Consider the following 20317-nt stretch of genomic DNA (forward strand, 5'->3'; position numbering starts at 1 on the left):
GGCTGTGCTGACCTCTTGGAGTTCATTCCTGCTTTTTCTTGGGCGACATCATGGACTCCGCCCACTTTCTTTTGCTGGAAAACCTTGACGTGGCACGCGATCCGGACGTGACATCAGCACGACGGCTTGTCTTCACTTCTGATCTCGGATCTTCATCAGGTTGCGGCATCTTGCAATCGCAGCGATGTGGCTGATCTTTCTCAGCCTGATCTCCTTCACGTCCTCCGAGGTGGACATCAACAAGCTGGACGGCTTGGCTCGAGCCAGGGTGGAGGTATGCAACATTACTCGGGTGGCTTGCAAGATCAGGAAAGAGCGATCGAAAGGAAATTTCTGCGCTTCGGACGGCCAATCAATACGTGGAAAATCAATCAAAATGAAATCTAATGCAAGTGCGATTCACTCGTTAGAGTAGACATCATGTCCCGAGTTACTTACACGTTTGGGTCTGGAAAAGAAAACGGTCATAAACAGTTATAATTACCCATTGTAGTGGTTTCGCACTGGGTTTTGTGTGCGTGTGTGCTCGATTTCTTACACGTTAACGAATGTACTGTAATGAAATACATAGATATTTTTGAATGCCTTTGTCATTATACAGGTATAATGGGATATGCATGAATAATACGCCCCCCCCCCCCCTAAAGTAGTGGGAATATATTGTTATTGGATATCTGGCTTGCCTCCACAATTGAACAAAAGCATGCCACTTGCCCCTTTTGTTGGCCTGGGAACGCCCGGAACTTGAAACCAATTCTTCCCTTTCCCTAAAGTAGGTTGGTTGCCTTTCCCGCAGGGAATGAAAAGCATGAATAGAAATTATATAATCTTACAAAAATGAGGGTTTTCTGCCCTTGGGTACATTCTTGGGTGAGCTTGAAATAAAATAGGAGCCTTGAAGTTGAAGAGCAAAATTCCCCGCGTTCATGACAAAAAAAGCATCTTTTTTTTAATTTAACACTATTACGCTTTTGTTTGTAACCTACTAACGACACCAAAAAATGTGGGTGGATACCGGAGTACCCAAAGAAAACCCACAGACAGAACATGCAAATTCTATACCGTGAGCACCTCCTTGTGATCGAACACTCGTCAACAATGTGTTTCTATAATGATATTTCTTTCCAGTCATGCGGTGGATGACAGTTGAATAGGCTCAGAGAGGTAAGATTTGTTCTGTAATATGACATGAGTCTATAACAAACACTGCTTATTAAATATGTTAAATCATGTCACTCTTTGTTTACAGGTCAAAGCCTTTGTGGTCGACGACATCCCTCTTTAGTATCCTTTCCAGAAGTACTACACCTTTACAAATCAGTCATAAATATATGTATGGACAATTATTAGTGGATTCTTTTGATGCACATCTATTAGGGGTTTGTTTTTTATAATGTGGTTTTTAGGCCTGCCAACGAAAAGATGTGGGACATAAAGCAAGGCTATTTTTTGTTCCGTTTTATTTAACAGTTTGGCTCCAAATGTATATTAAATGGTATGAGTCAGTGTATACTTCAGCACAGCCATGTGCATTATTGTATACTGCACAATCCTTGACCAGAACCCTTCAGCCATAACCTTGTGATGAAGCACATTCCCGGGGCCGATCCTGAGCTAGTCCTCCTGAACCATTATTATGAGGAGCTTCAAGTAAGTACTGTTCAATCGGCAAATGTTAGGGCCCAAAATAGTATGCTAATATTTTTGCCTTTTTAGCGCCCCCAATCTGAGCAGCTGAGTAGTTTTATTTTAAACTCATCAATTTTTTTCTCCTCAGAGAATAGCCTTGTCTGACATGACGCGCAATGAGATCAATGAGCTTTTAGGCAAACTGGGTTTCTACAAGAAGGCTGAGGCCAACAGCGAAGTGCCAGAGGAGTTTCGCTTCTCCCCCGCCAAAGATAGCCCCTTTGCAAGTGAGTCAGTGTACAAGGCCGCCACTCCAACCGGCGCCCCCTCAGAACCGGAGCACACTGACTTATAACAGTGCTACAATATGGGAATCCTGCTACACAAGCCTTGCAGAATTTGGAATAGTCGAGGAACACTCTTCAGTAACGACGAGCATTGATTGACAGTGTACCGTTTTCACTCTTAAGAACGCCTCACTTGTGTCCGCTTGTGCTTGCTTCCGACCCATCGAATGAAGCTCCAGGCAAAAAATCTGCTGATTGGCCTGATGCTGATGCTACTTGTGGGTAGGCAGGTAAATACAAAAAGATTCATGTGTCACCACTGAAGAAGAACATTTTTTTTTCTTAAATAACATTATGGTCTTAAAGAGAAACCAAACCTGATTTGCTGTTACAGGTTTACTGAAACACTTGTTTAGTTGCAGAATGTGACATTTAGATCATAAAGAACACAAAACTTTGTTTCCTCTGCTTTAATAAATTCACATTGAAGTGCGCTTGGTGCACAGAAACATGAAATTGTGTTTGAGCTCTTGTGGAAAGTCTCTTATCTTGGTAGTTCTGAAATATTAAATATTTGTCTCAGTTTTCTTAAGATCTACAGAACAGAGTCAATACATTTTGTTTCATCCAAGATCTTGAAACACTGCAAACTATAGATATGAAAACAACTTCTAATAATGTTTAAGAATATCTTTTGCTGTAAAATATACATTGGTTAGTTGTTTGAACAGAACTGAATCTCATCAGAACATCACTGTGGTTTTCCGCCTCCAAAATCTTCCTTTTTTCTCCTAATAATTCATTATTTTAAACAAACATGCATATTGACGATGGTGTCAAGATTAATAATCTGTCATCTTGACACACAAAGACAGTACACAAGTTTAGTCCAATCCTGATGCCTATTTTCAGTAGCACAGCTGAGCTTACATTGATATGAATACAGATTTAAAGCTATTAAAAAAATAACCTCAGTGTGAATGTATTAAAATAATAATTAAACACTAACACCCCAAGGAAAATAATTTAAATCTTAATATAAGGATCGGAATTGAATCGGTAGGGAAATAAAATTTGAAGTACCAACATTAAACAGAAATACCGCAGCATGATACTTAGTTTAGTTGTACTGATGACATTGAAATACAAAAACAAATGTATAAATAAGTTAAATAGCGAAGTAGTGCGTGTCACTAGCATTGGTATGACTGAATTTTAAACAGGAACAAAATGTGTGGGTGCTCTTTAAAAAAAATGGGGAGAAAAAGGTTATACATATTTAAAAGATAGCTTCTTTAAAACTATCATTCTGGGAGGGAAAGAGCAACATAGCTGACAGAAATATTTAACACACTCACGCACACAATCCTCCCTGCGTTGTTCATTAGCGAAGGTGTGACCCGCCACACCGAGGTTGAACGTTTTTCCACATCGGTCAAAGGTCATAAGGTCGACCCATGGCCATCTCGTGCCTGCGAAGGTGGTTGACCAAAGACTGCACGTAGGTGAATACACACTTGGAGTCGGGTTTCCTTCCCATGATCATCATGTCCTCCACTTCCAGCAGAGGCATGCACTTGGCGAACGTCCTGGGGAGACAGAAAGCGTGAGCGGGACGAGGACGGCGTCTGTTTTGCTGGCGAAAATCGAACTACCACATGAGACGTATAGTATGTAGCTAATCAATTACTAATGGTAAATTTGAAATTGTTCGTAGGGATCGAAATATAGTGTCTAAATTCAAAACAAGGTACAGTAAAGCATTACACACCTTCGCCACCTGGTGTCAGTATCCGTAGAAAATGTACTGTATATCATAAATGGCAAGGTCTGCCCTACAGCATGAGAACATACTGCAAACATCAACATCTTAAAAAGAGTCCTGGATGAGTCATCCAGTTTAGGCATGCACCACAGGCATTCACCATTCCTGCTTTTAAAAGCATCTTTAAAAGGTTTTGAAAGCCTAATGCATAAACACGTGTAAACTATCACTTGATTAAGAGAAAACCACAAACTTTCCGAAGATTTTTTTCCCCCTCCCTGTTTTGTCTCCGACGCCGTCTGTTTGAAACATATGAAAACATTTTTTCCTTTAAGAGTGTTTAAGAACAGGTCGGCCTAGCCAGATGCTGCAGCCCAATTTTGGAAAATTTCACTAAAGGACATGTGCATACCATAGTTGGCTCTTTTCCTCAGAAAATGGACAACATGTCTTCCTTGAATATAAATTTTGCTCACAAAACGTTCACATATTTTATGATAACCACCCGAGGCTTTGTTTTCCCTCTCTCACCATGCGTTCACTTTTAGGCTCGGGTGCGACTTTAGGAGGAGTTTTTGGTTTTAACCAGGCCCTTGGTCACCAGACCCCTGTAGAACTCTTGCAGGTACGTGTACACACACTTCCAATCGGGCTCACGCATCTTCACCATGTCATCCACGTCCAGCAGCTGCGGACAATCCAAAAGTTTCCTGCGCCCGGCAAAGAACGGGAAGATGGAGACGGACAGAAAGGAGGAAGAAAACGACAGAGGGATGGAAAAAAGGGTATAGAAACACAGAGGGAGGACAACAACAGGTGGAAAAGACATTAAGGACATAATACAGATAATGCAGTGAGCAGCCATGATACATCAGTGGACAGACATCAAACAACATAACGTTTTCAGTGTTCATACAAACTAGCATTGTGTTCACATGCTTTATCAACATAACTATATTCTATCACACACGTGGCATACAGTACAAAAAACATAAAAAGATAAACACAAATATCAAATGAGCATTGAGTGATGGTGATGTAGTCTTTTTCTTTGTTATTTTGGCTAAACAATACAATTGTAAAAGTGACTAAAAGCACATTTGTGAATGTGTGTGTGTATGTGTGTGACAACAAAATGCAAGTGGGGCAGAACATGTGAAGCGTGCACATCCATACACACAAGCACACAAATGGTGACTGTGGTTGAGTGAGAGTCTAGAAATCATGGGGATGTGGTGCACGTGGGTGACGTCACAGGTATATATGATATGATAAAACGACGGGGATTCGAAATGATGTGGGAAAAGGAGAAGAGAGCAGACGATTCCGCAAAAGGCTGAAGGTTGGATGTTTGGAGGGATTTTTTTTTAGACCTGGTAGTTCACCGAGTTACCTTCAAGTCTGTAGTTTAGCAAGGTGATGAGATGGCGGGAGTCACGGTGGGGACTTGTGTAGGACAGATGAGGAAAGGTGGTTTAGGGGTATTATTTTAGTAGTAGTTGACCGGCTAAATTTGCCTTGTGTTGATATAGTTATTGTCCTTGCTTAATATTTCAAAAGTTTCCATTCCAACAATGCTTATTGACTATTTTACTTCCCAATTTAAGGTCATCTGTTTAATATGCAGCGTGAATCTGTCAGTCAGAATGCTATGTAATCTATAAGGACACTATGCTAATGACGTTTTTAATATATTATATCAAAATCCCTTTAATGCCATAAACAAACAAGTATTTTTATAGTGAATTTGTTGGTTCCATTGCCGTGTGATGTATTCATAAGCCACTGAGAAAACCAAAAAGTAATTCATATGTATGGGAAAGGCCCGCAGTCAAAACATCAAATGGAAATAATAACGGTCTTTTTTTTCCTGCTTTTAGATGATGTATTCTGTTATTGCATGCGTTTCTAGCCTTGAAATGCCACGTTAGAACTCCCATAAATTGAGAATGTAGCTATGCTGTTGAATGTGTAAACAAAGGCGCTGTATTCGCTTGGCATTTTAACGTGCAAATCCACTGCTTTTGAAAATCATAAAAACACAGTTTTACGGCTTTCTTTCTTGCCCCTTATGTTTTGTGACTATATAAGGTTAAAAAAAAACAATAACGGAAAAGCATGTATCAGTCATTCACCATCGACTCAGTCAACCATGTTTGGACTCACTCTGCCTTACTGAAGGCCACCTCAAAGTTGTGCCTGCGGTTGCTGGGAATCAAGGTGCTGTAATCAAAGGCCTCTGGAAAGAAATTGTGTACCAGTGCACAGAATGCCATGCCGTCACTCCAGCTGGATGAAAAGTTTTGTATATCCACATGCTGTTCGAGAGACAGAAGACAGAGCCACTTAAGTGATGGAAACATTCTTCGGATGCTTAGATATTATCCCGGCCAAGGGTGCATTAGCAGGTTGGGCTCGGCTTTTTATTGGGTGGCAGAAAAGGAGAGTGGCGGGTTTTGGCGACCCACCTCGTATGAGCGCGTCTTGGCACGACACCAGTCGAGCAGCATCTGCTTGATGGAGTTGGCGTTAGGAACACCAAAGCTGGTGGAACGTTGCACTCTGTTTACTTTGGAGACGGCCTGATGGGGGCTTAAGACCAAGGTTTGTGTCAATCATCTTTTTTGCATTCTTTGCTCAGTCGGTCTCGGTGTTTATCCTCACCCGCCTCCCTCCTTCTCCAGCTTCTCGATCATGGCTTTGCGGGCCTGCATGGCTGAGGACTTGGGCAAAGTCTGCGCCCTCATCAGCTCTTTGCGCCTCTCGGCTTGCCTTCGCTCCACCGCGGCCAACCCGCCGCTGCGAGACGATGACTCATCCTCACGATCAAACACACTAAAAAAAAAAAAAAAAAAAAAAAACGTGTAAACATTCGTGAGGAAAAGATCAGTGTTTCAACTATAGGCTTAATAGATGACAAACAAAACACTTTTCTACACACATACAACTCACCTTCCTACTTTTTTGCTTGCATTTGAGGAGGATGAAGATGAATAGCTAAAGGATTTAGACTGGACCGTTCCTCCTAAAACGTAATAAGAATGTTTCAAGAAACCCAAATGATATATGAAGTGCATATGAATGAATGAATTTTGGAAGTCATAAGAGAGAATAAGGGGAAACTCACTGTCACTTTTCTGCATGTAGCTGGACTCAACAACAGTGCTGCGAGATGATCTACTGCCATCATCTAAAGAAAAAAAACACTGAATTTGGATAATTGAAAACTGTAGTTCTTAATGTTTTTCACAGGATTAATTCAATGGCATGGTTTTAAGGGGGAAAAAAGACATGGAAAATGTACCAGACTGAGCAAAACGGTCTGTCTTGGTGACTTGGCTAAGGGTGCAGCCATCCGCAGACTTCTCCACCTTCCTCATCACCACTTCTCCGACTCCAGCACGACTCTTGTTTGAACGCTCGTCCCTTTGTTGCCGGAGCTCTTGGAGACGAGTCTCGCGTTCTTTTTCTCTCTGGTCTGTAGAAGAAAATGACAAAACAGAGTCAGGGGATTAAATTAGCAGACAAAATGATCAGCAGAAGATGAAACGGCTTATTGAATATCGGCACGAATGAACATGAAAACCTTTTTGTCGTGATTGGCAAACACTACTCTAAAACAAACCAAAAAGAAGATTAAAAAAAAAAATCATGCATCACCCTAACTTGCAATGCACAATAAAGGGATATGCACCTTGCTGCATTGTAAGTCTTGTAAAATGATGGGATGGTGCAAAAATCACATGCACACAAAATAAATTCTGTAAGTAAAATAGCTGTTAAACTGCACTGCAAGCCAACCAATCCTACCTATTTCCTCTTGAGTACACCCCAACATGGCCTCTAAAAGCAGAGTGGATAAAAATATGTTCCAAATGACCACAGACTCATTAAAAAAAGGGAAGACATTTTGCCTTGGTGACTCTTGGTAGTAAATTAGATCGAAAAAAAAGAAGAGCTATTCTTTCATTACCTCTCTTTTTCTTACGAAGGTCCCGCATGGCTGCCCGGATCATTTTCCTCTCCTCGAAATCTTTGGACTCATCAAGCTGTTGGATGATATACAAGTAATTACAAAGAGGGGTTAGTCCTCACACGGCGGGGGTCGAAATTGTTTACACATACTGCACTGATGACAAAGTGCCAACAGACAGCAACAGTCTGGGAATTTTCCAAATATAACCCAGTTGAAAGGATTTACTGCACATACACTAACCCTGTCTGTATCTGTTGTATTTGTAATTAAGTAGGCTTATAAATCATTCCAAATTACAACTCGGGTGCGAAATACCATTTTATCGAGAAGCTCTTCATCCTCGATGGCAGCCAACTGGTCAGCGTTTAGTTTTGCAGGACACTCCTCAGGACCGGACTGAATTGTGGAACCGTTTGGGATGTGCCCTTGAACTGAAGGCCCGGATGAAAACATTGTCTCCGTGGCGGCGACAGGCTCCGTCTCCATCTGAACGAGATAAAACATGCATAATGAGGGCTGCAGAGTTACTTTTGAAAATGTTTTTATTTTTGAATTGTGACCATAGATGGATTTTACAGTTTCCTAGCCTCAAGTGCAGCTTTTATCATTATTCCACAGGGGTGATATTAAAGAAACACAAGTACAGTCTGTTGACATTTATAAAGTAATAGGCACAGGGGAATTTAGGTGAACACCATAATAGGCCCGGATCAAAGGCTACATCTTTCCCTCCTTCTGATAATCTCTTCTAAGAAAAAGACTCCCCGCTCCACGTAGTAGCTCTTTATTTGTTCCACTCTCTTGCTCCGTACGGCCTTAGCAGAAAGAGAGAAAGAAAGGACAGGAGAGTAAGTTGGTCATTAAGTGTGACGGGCAGTGCGTTTGCAAATGTGACATAGCTGCCAGGAGGTCACTGTTTACTTGACACCATTCAACCTAGCGGATGGGAAAACGGACAATAAGAAGAAGTGGAAGTCATTCTAAAATTTTGCACCAAGTGGAGAGTTTTCAGCTACCAACTATAGTAAAAAAAACCACAAGGACGAAAGAACATTCTTTTGACCAAATAAAGAGAATGAACTTGTGCACAAATCTGACGTGTTGAATAATGTGGTAGATGAAAACATCGGCTCAGCGCCAATGGCAACAAAAAAAGGAGAAAAAAAAGAAGGATAAATTTACTTTTGAGCCTGGTTGTAAAGCATAAATATAGAAAAATAAACACTTCAAAGCACACCTAGCTGCTGGATAAAGCTGGAAATCCAAAGTTGGTTGCAGTTGGAAAAAACAAGACTATAATAAGACAGCAGGCTTTTCTTAGGATACAAAACGTATCACACTTAATGACCGAATATAATGTTCTTTTGAACAAGTTGTACTGTAGTTTTCAGTAACTGCTTTTTGCATAATATGAAGCTGGGAAAGATTAGAGATGAGGAAACTACCTTGGTGTAGTTGTTGGGAAGGAAACGCCTTAGGCGGTTACCAAAGTATATTCAGTGACCATGAATACTAAACAAAACCCCTCTTCACATAGTTCTGAATGTCTGTGGAAGACCACTGTAACTACAGCATGTGCTTTGGGCATTGTGGGTCAGGCTCCAGATATAACTCAAACAACTGTCATCATCCACTTTTCTATAAAGGCCCCAGCCTGGCCAGGTTTCCTCAAAGTGTAGAAAAGCCGCTAACGTGTGATCACTGTTGACCAAAGCTGTGTGAACTTGTGGCCCCTGAGACTGGGTGGACAAGAGTCACTTGGACATAAGGAATGTTTGGGTTGCAGTGAGGCCAAACAAGGCCTTTGAGTTCAGCAAAGAGAATGTGCAGAATGGTAGAAAGGAAAAAAAAATCAGAGCAATTTTGGTGACGCAACTCAAATTTAAGGCAGTTTGCCAAATTCGGTGTTGTAAGTTGAATGGAGTTGTGAAGAAAAAAAAGTTATTTTGTGAGATCAAACATTGAACATTTTAACAGTCCTCTAAGTCCATCTCCTGTTAGGTAGGTAGCACCAGTCAGATGCTCAAAATAAACCTGTCATTATGGGCCTTTTCAGAAATATTGCACTGTTGTCGCCATAACTCTAACGATAACCAGCCAAGATCTATTCAGTACTTGAGAATATCGGGAGGTGATTTAAAAAAAAAAAAAGAACTTTAAGATTAAAACAGTTTCATTAATGGTGCGGGGTTAAAAACAACTCATGGCTTTTGCCAACACTGCCACCAATAGGCTGCAATGACCTTCAAAACCAGAACTCTCTTACAATTAAACACAGAGGTTATCATGTGTACCGTGTTGCTGTTCCCTGAAGTGTTTCCGATGAGGGAGGGAGCCGAGAGTGAGCGGCAGGACGCAAAGGCTGGAGGGTGAGAGACTGGTCCTGGCTCGGGCTCCAATGCCGGTTTTGTGTCGGGATATTTTGAAGCAGATTCCGGGTCTTCTGCCCTATTTCTACTTTCCGGGGTTTCGACAAGGGTTTCACTATTTGAGTTTTCCTCACAGGCTGTATTAAGCGCATCACTCTGCAATGGTGTATCACTCGATGGTGAAATGGAGATGACACCTTGTAAAAGCTCAGGAAGCCCCATTGCCTGGCAAAGAGCCTCTACTTGCTTCACCAACCTGTCCTGTTGAATCCTCAAGCTCAAGTTCTCCTCTTGCAAACTGCTCAACATTTGGGCCAAAGGCACCACTTGAACTTCGGCTTGGTCGAGCCGTACATCCACTTGCTGTCTAAATTCCTTGAGGTCAGCATGGATCTCCTCCACCACACTTCTAAGTGCTTTTGCAAAATTCCTCTCACCAAACTGCTCTTCGTCATAGTCTTGCTGCGAAAGGAGATCACCAATGACTTCCTCTAAGCCAGATGCCGAACAAGGACTATCTGGGCCACCTAATGCCTCTGGTCCCTCAGAAGCTGGTAAGAAGTCCAAGTCAACCCCAGGCATCTCAGCAAAAACTAGCTGACTGGTTGACACCAGAACTTTCAGCTCCTCCAAAAACCAGAATTCTCCCTAAAAGCATCAAAGTAAAATGTATTCCGACTAAATTCAGGTTTTGATTAAAAAAAAAAAACAGCCGGTAAGTGTTCTTGTTCTTTTTCTAAGACCTGTCATATAGCACATGTTCTTTATACAGCCCACAAACCAGCCCTCTTCAATAGCACATTGTGTGCCAACCAATGAGCATGTAAGGAATCTCACAGTCAAGGCAACAGGACTCCCAACCCCTTTTTCCAGGTGCCCCACACATGCCTATTTTTGTTTGGCTCATGCATTATTCCATTGCGGCAGTCAGCTGTGCATAATGGCGGAAGCCCAAGATTACTCAATAGTCTCATCATTTTATAAATACGAAATAAACCAAAAACGTCATCAACCTTTATGTTCCAGATTTGTCAACAAAAAACAAGACTGGTCCATACAATGCAGTCTAATATATGAGACTTTAAAAAAGAAACAGTGTCCCGATATGCAGAAATTTTTTTTTCTTTCTAAATGTTTACATTCGAGCAATTGAGAGAAAGTGTCTTGGACTCTAGGTAAAGTAACATTTTGCTGCCTTCTTATTAAATATAATGCGAAGCTCAGAAAACCACACAAGCAACCAAAATATGTCTCTTAAACCTGAACAAGTGGAATGAAGGACAATAAGGGATCTAAAAGTTTCCAGTGAGTAGCAACTACAATGTACAGTATGTGAAGTGGTTAGTTAAGCAGCATGTGTCAGAGATGAGTGGTATTTTAACAATGGGGTCATCACCCCACTGTGCAAATCCACAACAAGCCATCATTGACTTGTAGACCACTGGAGTCCAGAGTTAACACAAGTAGCATGCTACAAATATGAACTAGGACGCTAGAAAGAATATGACTTGTCTATCATCACTCTTTCATGACATTTGTGTTCAAAAAACGGTTTAGTGAGAAGAACAGAAACAGCTGAGGCATTAATATCCACTGTCTGTTTGCGCCTCAAGGCATTTAGCCATCCCAATTGATCCAATCTCAAGAGTGATATTATAAATAACCCAAATAGAGAAAATGTTATGTAAGGTAGACACTTGAGATTCAACATATCCTCATCATATACCGGCCATCTCTTGTAAAAACAATTACCCAAAATATTGTTGTGATGCATTTAATGAACCTCCACATTTTCACAGCTACTATATTTGATGTGGTTGGACCATCATAAATACTTTGCTGATCATTATGAACCACAGAATGACAAACACTATTAAAGTTAATTTGATATGATGCTCCCGAAAATGGGCAAAAGTCCATCTGTCAAACCAAGCAAGGAGGCAATGCAGCCTCTGGACACAGCTGCTGCCAATACGAGAGCAATAAAAGCACGATGAAGGAAATAAGGGAGGTTTTGACAGTGGACCACCGAGGGGAAGCCAAGACCACACAAACAGATCAGAGACTCAGGCAGACCCGATGCTGTTGTGGTCAGTGATAAAAATAAGCTAGTTTGTTTTTGAACCCTGACTCAGATACACTCAAATGCTAAAAAGCAACCAAAATAACAGTCTAAAATTTAAAGACTACGGATTTATATTTAATCATGTGCCGATATACCATCTCTTAAAAATAAAAAATATATATAATAAATAGCATAATAAATCAAGCAAAACTGCAGAAGTATATAAAATTTCCATTTAACCTCCTGTATTGGACATAGTTTTTTTGTAATGAAAAAGAGTATTTATATGATTATAAAATAATATAAAAATCAGGTAAAAAATAGATCAAAATTCATGTGTCAAATATGATACGTTTGGCCATGTTGGATGAAAAGAAAAAAGCTAAAATACAAATTTGACTTTCACACATAGGTGCACTCCAGATGGGTTAAAAGATGCACTACCACTTACCTAAAACTATGCATAAAAAATAAAATTACATTAAAAAATTAAGACATTACCTGTAAATTAGGTCGTTGCCCTTAGGGTTGTCTGTCTCCTCATTTACAAAGTCGCTATGTTCTGATGAAATCCTTATCCTTAAGTGTCTTAGTTGCTACCTTTGGCTGAGTGAAGCATTAAGTGATGGATAGTGCGCTCACAGCATCACTTATATCAAGCCCGTAGCCTCATTGACACTCCTCCTAGCCCCAATTAACCAACTCCCTGATCTCATAACCAGATTATGTCTGCTCTCCCCAGGACCATTACAGACAGTCGAGACCCCACCTCTCTTTACCTTCTCCCCCTACCACTACATCAGAAAACTTCCTTTCATGGAGGGCAGCGGAGGGTTAAGGCACTGATTCGGATTTTAACTCCTGGCTGAGCGGCGAGAACAGTCTAACAGCAGTCACTGTCCTCTATCATCAGTCATCTCAGTAGACTTCTCCTAAGTGATGCCCCTTAAGTACAACCAAATAAAGACTAGATGGAACAACTTGTCTTTGGGTGTGATGGATGATAGACAGATGTAAATTAAGCGACACTTGCATAAATCTCAGTGGGCATTTGCCTGCCGAGAGAAAAAGGAGGAATGCCCTGAGCACCTCCTCCTCCTTTGCTCTCTTTCACATACCCTAGAAGGAAAGATGTGACCGGCTACCCTCTCTCTGTATTTGATAAACACTGGTGGTCCCTTGGCTTCGCTTTCTCTGTCCACTTTTCGCTGATCAGACATACTCGCTCCCTTTCTAAGGGATTTTGGATGCGGAAATGAATTGTACATTCATCTGAACATGAGTTACTATATATTTTGAGAAAGTTTGAACAGCCGCGATAATGATTTAGAAAGGAATTACCTTGATGGAGGATCCAGATGAGATACTGGAGGAAGAGGAAATCTTGAACGGTGAAGCTCTGAGGCCAAGCGTCAGCTCTGAAACATACAGAATCACACTTTTGAACTTCATTTGCCATAGAAAAGCAAGGTGAAAAATATATGTAAGTACTCCCTGTGGAAGCCATTTCCCAGTTACATAAGATTCCAGACAGTCATAAACACAAGATGGTAGTCAACCAAAACGCAACCAAGAAATATGTCAGCGATGACACTTTTGATCTAAATACCGTCGTGTGCATTTACATCCCTCCAACCACTCCGGGGGAAAAAAACAAATAGAAGAAAGATGCAATGAACTGTAAGTTGCTAAATGAGACACCAGCGTACGACTAATTCATCCCTTCAGCTTCTCCATTTGAAAGAATTGTGGACAAACCATTGCACTGTGTTAGTTCACAAGGTCTGTTCAACCCCACTATTCAGCGTGGTTGGAGAGGGACAGTTGTTGCAGCTATAGTCCTGATATACTTTCTCTGTTGAACTACTGACCTCACCCACTCAACAAGGCCTCTGTACAACAAGCACCCTGTAGAACAAGCCTGCTCTTTCACATGTCTGACGAAAATCATTGTCATCAACCCCCTTGTGACCTGTCGCTGGTGCTCGTCGCCTCCTACAACTTGTCATGAATAATAACTGCTCTCAAATGAAATATTTTAAAACTCACAATTAAAAGGCATCATTAAACACAAACTACAGTTTTTTTTCTTCCCTGTTGCTAAGATGCCTTACCTGTTCTCTGCCCAAGAGCATTCGCGGTGGTGCGGGGGGGCATGTTGCTGATGTGGGCGAGGTTGCCCCTTTGGAAGGACGTCGACGAGGATGTAGAGCGGCCGTCTTTGATCTCGATGGTGAGGAACGTCTTCATGTCTGGATCGGCCTCTTCTCTAGTAAGCTTTTGTCCAATATCTGTCCCTGGGGTCTGGTCTTCATTTGAATCCCCTGAGAAGGACCCACTCATTTCACTCGAGTGTTTCGTACCACCCACGGACTGCTGGGATTGGCCGGTGGAAGACAGAGGTTTCTTCGCCACGCCTCTTAGTTGAGGTGTGGCCTGATTCTTGGATGTGGTAGAGGTGTGAGCTGCTGAGTCTACGCGTGGCCATGTTGGGTTGGTGCCAGAAGAGATGAGGGATGTTGCGGTGGGAGTAAACAATTCTGCCGATCTGGAGAAGTTTGTCTGGCCGCTACTGCTCAGAGGCGCTTTCTTCAAAGATGAGAAAACGACATTCTGACTGGACTCGTTGAACTTGCGCATCCGATCGCGGACAGAGTTAGTGCGCCTGCTCGGTTCCAAAGCAGTATATAGCTTTTGTGGTCCTGTGAAGATATTGAATAGTGAGTAGGTATTTTAAGAAACAACAGTAAAAAAAAATGAAAATAAGTGATCCAAACCAGAACAAAAAATGTCTTAATGACCATAACACAGAAAGTCTACTCATGTCTCGTGGCAATTTGGCAATGAACAGATAATAATAATATATCACATACTGTGTGCACTGTTAGGTTGAGATACAAGTTAAATTTTATGAACTCAGTGATCCATTTAAAATATGTCTCAAAAATTTAAATTGATGTAACTGCTACTCAATGTCAAGTCTCCCCATCAGAATAGGTGCGGCTGGAAGCATCATGTCATATTTAAAGTTTAAAAAATTTCAGAGTTCTAAGAAACACACAATTTGCATATCTAAATACCTTCTTTTATCCAAAGGTAATTTATGTTAGGTGTTGTCTATTGCTTCAAGGCACTTAAATATTAACAGGGAGTGGTGCTAAAAAGAACTTACTAATGCCTGCCTTTGATATGCTGGTTGAGCTAATAAACTGAAGAGAGCTGCTTTGAGTTCACTGCCACAATACACCACTCCTGTCAAACTAAATAAATTCCTCCTCTCCCCCAAAAAATTGCAATTGCATCTTTATTCACTACTGTAATATTTGTTTTTCTTACCAACATCCTTGTCATGAGTGACGGTTGAATCACATGCTGCAATCTATATGAAGGAAACCAAAATCAGAAAATGATAATCAGTGGAGTAATATGGCATTTGACATTAGGATTTTAACAAACAAGATTTGACACTGGAAATGCTTGCTTTAAAGTAATGGATGTGTGTTGTGACAGCTACACAATCTAACCTACAGCACATAAATAACTGCTGGTCTTTTTTATTATGTAACGTTTATGTTTGACGATAAGACTGCTGTTCTATTTTTGGCTGCAGGGCCCCCAGTGTGATTACATTACAGTCAGGCGACTGCTCGTCCACCTATATCCAAAATGTACAATAAAAGAGGTCGTGTGTACTATTGGGTAAACGCAATTAAAGTAGTTGAGAATTAACAGTTGGCACGGAATATCGTGCAACACTGAACTGGTGTCTTCTTTGCTTTTGGGTGATGTGAGACAGATCGTTCTCCTCTCGGACGACAGGTGAGTTGACATACACTGACGGCAGGAAGCACAGTTATACAGGTGTTTGTGTGTGTAGCGATGCAACAAAAGGTAAACAGCACAGAACTGGATGTCAACTAAAGGGTGTTTATGAATGTCAACATAACCTGGGGGTCATACGAGTGCCAGGGGGATGAAAGTGAAGGCCTTTAAACAAATGCTTTGAGGCCAAACACTTCCCTCTGCTGGTATGATTTTAACAATAACTATTAAGGAGATATCTAAATAAAATGTGCAAATTCATGTACACTTGGCCAAGTTACACCTATAACTATAAACCTATCTAATTTTTCTTAGCCAGGATGAGGATTTTTTTTCAACATTTTTTTTCATGGATTAATTTAACATATTTGATCAAATTAAGAGAAGAGTTGCCAAATTACCTTTTGTGTGTGGAATTCGAGCTTTCCCTCCGCACAACCATTAACTGGAGCAGTCTCAAGAGTTCCGCGAGACAAGACAGATCCGTCCGGAAGGTCCTGGTTCACATGGTGGTCCTGGTCGGAGAGACACTGGAGGCTTCTGGTCTCAGTTTCCGGGTTACTACTATGAGTTGAGCCATCTGTGTCCAGCTCCTTTTCCTCTGCTGGACACATCTCAGACATATTCACATTGTGGTCTGAGGTTTGGGGATCATTGCCGTTACTTGAAAAATCAATACTTTCAGAAGCCAAAGGGAGCTTGATACAGGAATCGGAGACATCTGAGCCCAGTGTCTGATTGATGCAAGATTGGGACTCTATATCAGGCTCTGATGTTCCAGAGTCTTGTCTGCTGCGCTCAGAGGAATGCAGACTTCTGTCTGAGGAACCAGAGTCCGAACGGGTCCTGTAGGTCAAGCTCAGGCTACTTTCTTCAGCCACAGAATCCATGTTGGATCTGGCAACTAAAGAAGCCACGCTGGAGTCTGAAGCGGCAGAATCAGACCTCTGACGGTGGGGCAGGACCAGGTCGGGCTCTGAGGCCATGGCTTCTCGTTGTGGCTCGATCAGCATTGGTCCAGAGTCGTCTCCTTTGACTAGGTGGTCAAGAACGAGTACCATGCCTGAATTGGAGCCTGGAACACACAATAAATAAGAGGGGGAAGAAAGCGGGTTTAAAAATGTTCAGACCAGACCTTTGATTTATTTTTTCTTTAACCCTAAACAATCGCTATGATCAAAATCTGGGTTACAAGCCAGAAAAGAAAAGTACAAAACCAGGGGAAAAAAAATGAAGATCAGCACATCCGTAGTTTTAAGTATATGGTACTTCATTCTTTTACTATATAGTACAGTAAGTGAAGAGAAGCAGCAGGTAGTAATTGAGTAAACAGAAGGGACTTGTGAGCATACGCAATTCAAAGGCCGACCTGGATACATAATATCGCCCAGGATCAAAGACGAGACACGTGGAGACATGACGGGATGTCTGCATTTCCTCCGCACAAGCCTGAATTCCTGAGTCACATTTATCAGGTTGCGTATCAAAGAGGAGGAAGTGGAGAGAAAGAGCAACGGTGAAGGTGGCAAGACGTCAGAAAGGAAATGGAGTGAAATAGAGAATCATTCTCTTTCGTCTGAGCTAATTCACTACTCCCTCTCTCTCCTCAGGAAACCACACTCCAAACAACACAGCAGCGCCCACATCCTTTCTACCTCTAAACACACAACTGTGTACTTTGTGGGGGAATATCTGTGGCTCCGCAGATTCCAGAGATGAAGAAACCGGATCAAATGAGTTATCAAGCCACTGAATTTTCTCCCACTGAGAAAATCATTTTCCTCCAGTTTAGCCATTTCTTTGTTTGATGACTAAATGAAAGTAAAACTTCTAAATTTCAAAGCGGGAAATACAAGTACATCCATTGACCCCTCTTCTGTACATCTGGCAAACATAAAAAAAACATCTATTCTTATCAGGACATATTTTGATGCTGAAAATATACCGTACCATTTCTGTTGTTTATTTTATTGAACCACAAACAACATGGCGACATTGTGAAGGAAGAGGCGGATAGCTCTGGCCGCGGGAGGTATTTTATAACAATAGAAAGCGGGGAAACGGACAAGAAATAGAATGTACGTACTGTATTTGAAGGCCTTCATTGTTTTCAGTTATTCTTGCAGTTCTATGAATGTAAATAGTGTTTTGGGCAACTACACGGTGGGCAGAACTATCAAGTGGTCATGTCAGACAAGAATATAATCCCTTCCCATTGATGCTATAAAAACATTTCATTTTTAAAATCATAGCCCTGAGAGAACACTTTCTATAAAATGCAGTACTGCTGAGAATATGATCATATAGTTAAAACCTATAAATACTACAGTTTTTTTCTTTTTAAAATGTAAGAAGCATGGGAATTTTATTTAGCAATGTTGACAATGACAAAGAATGTGCTTTTTTACAAGCTCATCTCTCATTTTCACATACTTTAACCCTAAAAAAAGCTCTAGCCACTCTAAAAAACCACCAGCTCTTGCTACGTACTCAATTCTATCCCAACCACATAATGTTCTGTCTTTGTTGACAAGTACTTTTCACTGGTGGTCTTTTTTTTTGTTGACACAAGCTTCACCCTGTCTTAAATTGCAAGTTAGGATTAAAAAGGCTAAATTAGCAGATTTGTTGTGCCACATTTTTTTTAAAAATGGTTCTCTTCTGGTATCAACTGTAGTTCGCAAAGGTGTAGATGTCGTGTTTGCCACTTTTGGTTCCCAAAAGTCACTTCCAAAGTTCATGGGACCATGGGATGGACTCATAAAAGACAAACACAACTGCATCTGTACTGCAAATTGGTTTGAATTAAATAAAAATGTGCATTTGTGTCATCAAGAATAAAAATTTAATGACATTTGTCAACTATAAATACATTAACAAGTTTCAAGGCTGCATTCATGCTGTTTTATTAACAGCCACAGAATTTTTTTCACACTTAACTTTAACCCAGTGGCTTTAACACCCCTGAACAGTTAATAAAGTGCCATTAAAGGTCTTTAAAAAAAATCTGAACTAATATGACTCTGCTTTCCACCTCAGAAGAAAAGCTCCTTTGCCCAGGTGTTTTAACAAGCGCTTAAAAAGGAAGTTGCATTTAGCCAGCATCATGCAGCCACAGTTCCATGGCATAGACGTGGTCAGTGTTTTCCTTCAGGTTATCTAAATTTGACCTTCAGGTGAATGTTTACAGCCTAAACAGCTTTTGTATGGTAACAATAACAGACGTGTGAGGTGTGGAAAATGAATCCGAGTGTAAGGGTGTGCCTTATTTATGGAGAAGTGGTTCTAACTCACCTAGTCTATGCAGCTCTCGGCTTTGGTTTATCTGCTGCCCACGTAACTCCCGGATCTGAGATTTGAAGTGTTCTTGTTCACAGTCTTGCTCTCTCCTCTGCAAAATGAAAAGCAGAGGTTGGTTGCGAGAAGTCAGTTGTTCTTCTGAGAGGCCGTAGCCATGCTTTCCCACACGGAAAAGTATATACAAGTTTAATTGACCAGTTAGTGGCTAAAAATACAACAACAACAAAAATCACGCTATAATCATTCAACAATGACCCAAAACTGTCTGATCAGTTGCCCAAAATTATTTGCCTTTCATGATGACGAGCTGGTCATCACAGCAGTCACAACATTAACTCCATAGAGTGGATCTTGTATTTTAAATATAAGGTAGAAATAATGCAAAGGACTAAAGAGAATGAGAGAAGTGAAAAAAAAATGTTCAGATAAAAAAAAAAAAAATAGCCCACAGTGAGACAACGAGGGCAGACCTTGTGAAACTCAACAGGCCCTTTGACTGCAACAGTAAAACTCCTCCAAGTGCAGGCATGTTCAAAATTATAACTGTCTAACATGACTAACCAGATAAGGCAGCATTTGTGGTTGCTTAAATTGTGAAGGGAAAAAAATAACAGAAGGTTTAGCAGGGGAGTCTCAAACTTGCGGCCCAAATGATCCCATAGTTAGAGTGGACTGTGTTTTTATTTCTTGTCGTCTTTGAAGGAATCATTAACCTTGGGGTTTCGTATATGCATTTTAGCACTAACGGACTACCATAGTTGAGGTCTGGGACAGCCTTAAGTAATGTTTATTGGCATGTTAGCCAATGTGAACTCAAAAGTCAATGCGTGGAACTGTGATTTTAAGGAAGAAAATTGTAACCAGTCATCTGGCTCGGATTGAAATCTTTAAATGAGCACAGACAATTTCAGGCAAAAGAAGCTTATGCTGGTGTTGTGACAACCTGTTGTCCTCAAGTATAATTATTGGTCTAAAAAAATGGAAAGTCTCATCCCAAGTCCTTCTCCAGAGGTCCAGATGTAAATTAGAATGTAATGTAAAACTAGAAAGTCAAAGATAGTACATTTGTTCAACTGTACAATATTTGCATAATTATTCCCTCTC

The 20317-nt window shown here is 40.9% G+C and overlaps 1 protein-coding gene and 1 pseudogene across 2 annotated transcripts in view; one reads left to right on the forward strand and one right to left on the reverse strand.

Annotated features, from left to right (window-relative positions):
• Positions 1–67: 67 nt before the first annotated feature.
• On the forward strand, positions 68–2432 carry LOC144215349 (selenoprotein M-like). Its single transcript, XM_077744213.1, has 5 exons — positions 68–274; positions 1129–1164; positions 1250–1284; positions 1572–1650; positions 1778–2432. Exons 1-5 carry the CDS (start codon positions 185–187, stop codon positions 1982–1984), a joined length of 447 nt encoding a protein of 148 aa, XP_077600339.1. The 5' UTR covers positions 68–184; the 3' UTR covers positions 1985–2432.
• The window catches only part of LOC144215347 (smoothelin-like), a 34952-nt pseudogene continuing 17006 nt past the window's right edge, over positions 2372–20317 (reverse strand). The window contains exons 6-22 of the transcript XR_013330407.1: positions 19208–19304; positions 16593–16988; positions 16315–16517; positions 15428–15470; positions 14206–14793; positions 13433–13509; positions 7973–8143; positions 7655–7730; positions 7492–7524; positions 6986–7159; positions 6809–6871; positions 6634–6706; positions 6346–6516; positions 6150–6273; positions 5848–5999; positions 4213–4391; positions 2372–3505 (exon numbers count right to left, since the gene is read on the reverse strand). The product of XR_013330407.1 is annotated as a smoothelin-like (transcript). The remainder of the gene's footprint in view (positions 3506–4212; positions 4392–5847; positions 6000–6149; positions 6274–6345; positions 6517–6633; positions 6707–6808; positions 6872–6985; positions 7160–7491; positions 7525–7654; positions 7731–7972; positions 8144–13432; positions 13510–14205; positions 14794–15427; positions 15471–16314; positions 16518–16592; positions 16989–19207; positions 19305–20317) is intronic.

This window comes from Stigmatopora nigra, chromosome 22 (assembly GCF_051989575.1).
Source record: "Stigmatopora nigra isolate UIUO_SnigA chromosome 22, RoL_Snig_1.1, whole genome shotgun sequence".
NCBI lineage: Eukaryota > Metazoa > Chordata > Actinopteri > Syngnathiformes > Syngnathidae > Stigmatopora > Stigmatopora nigra.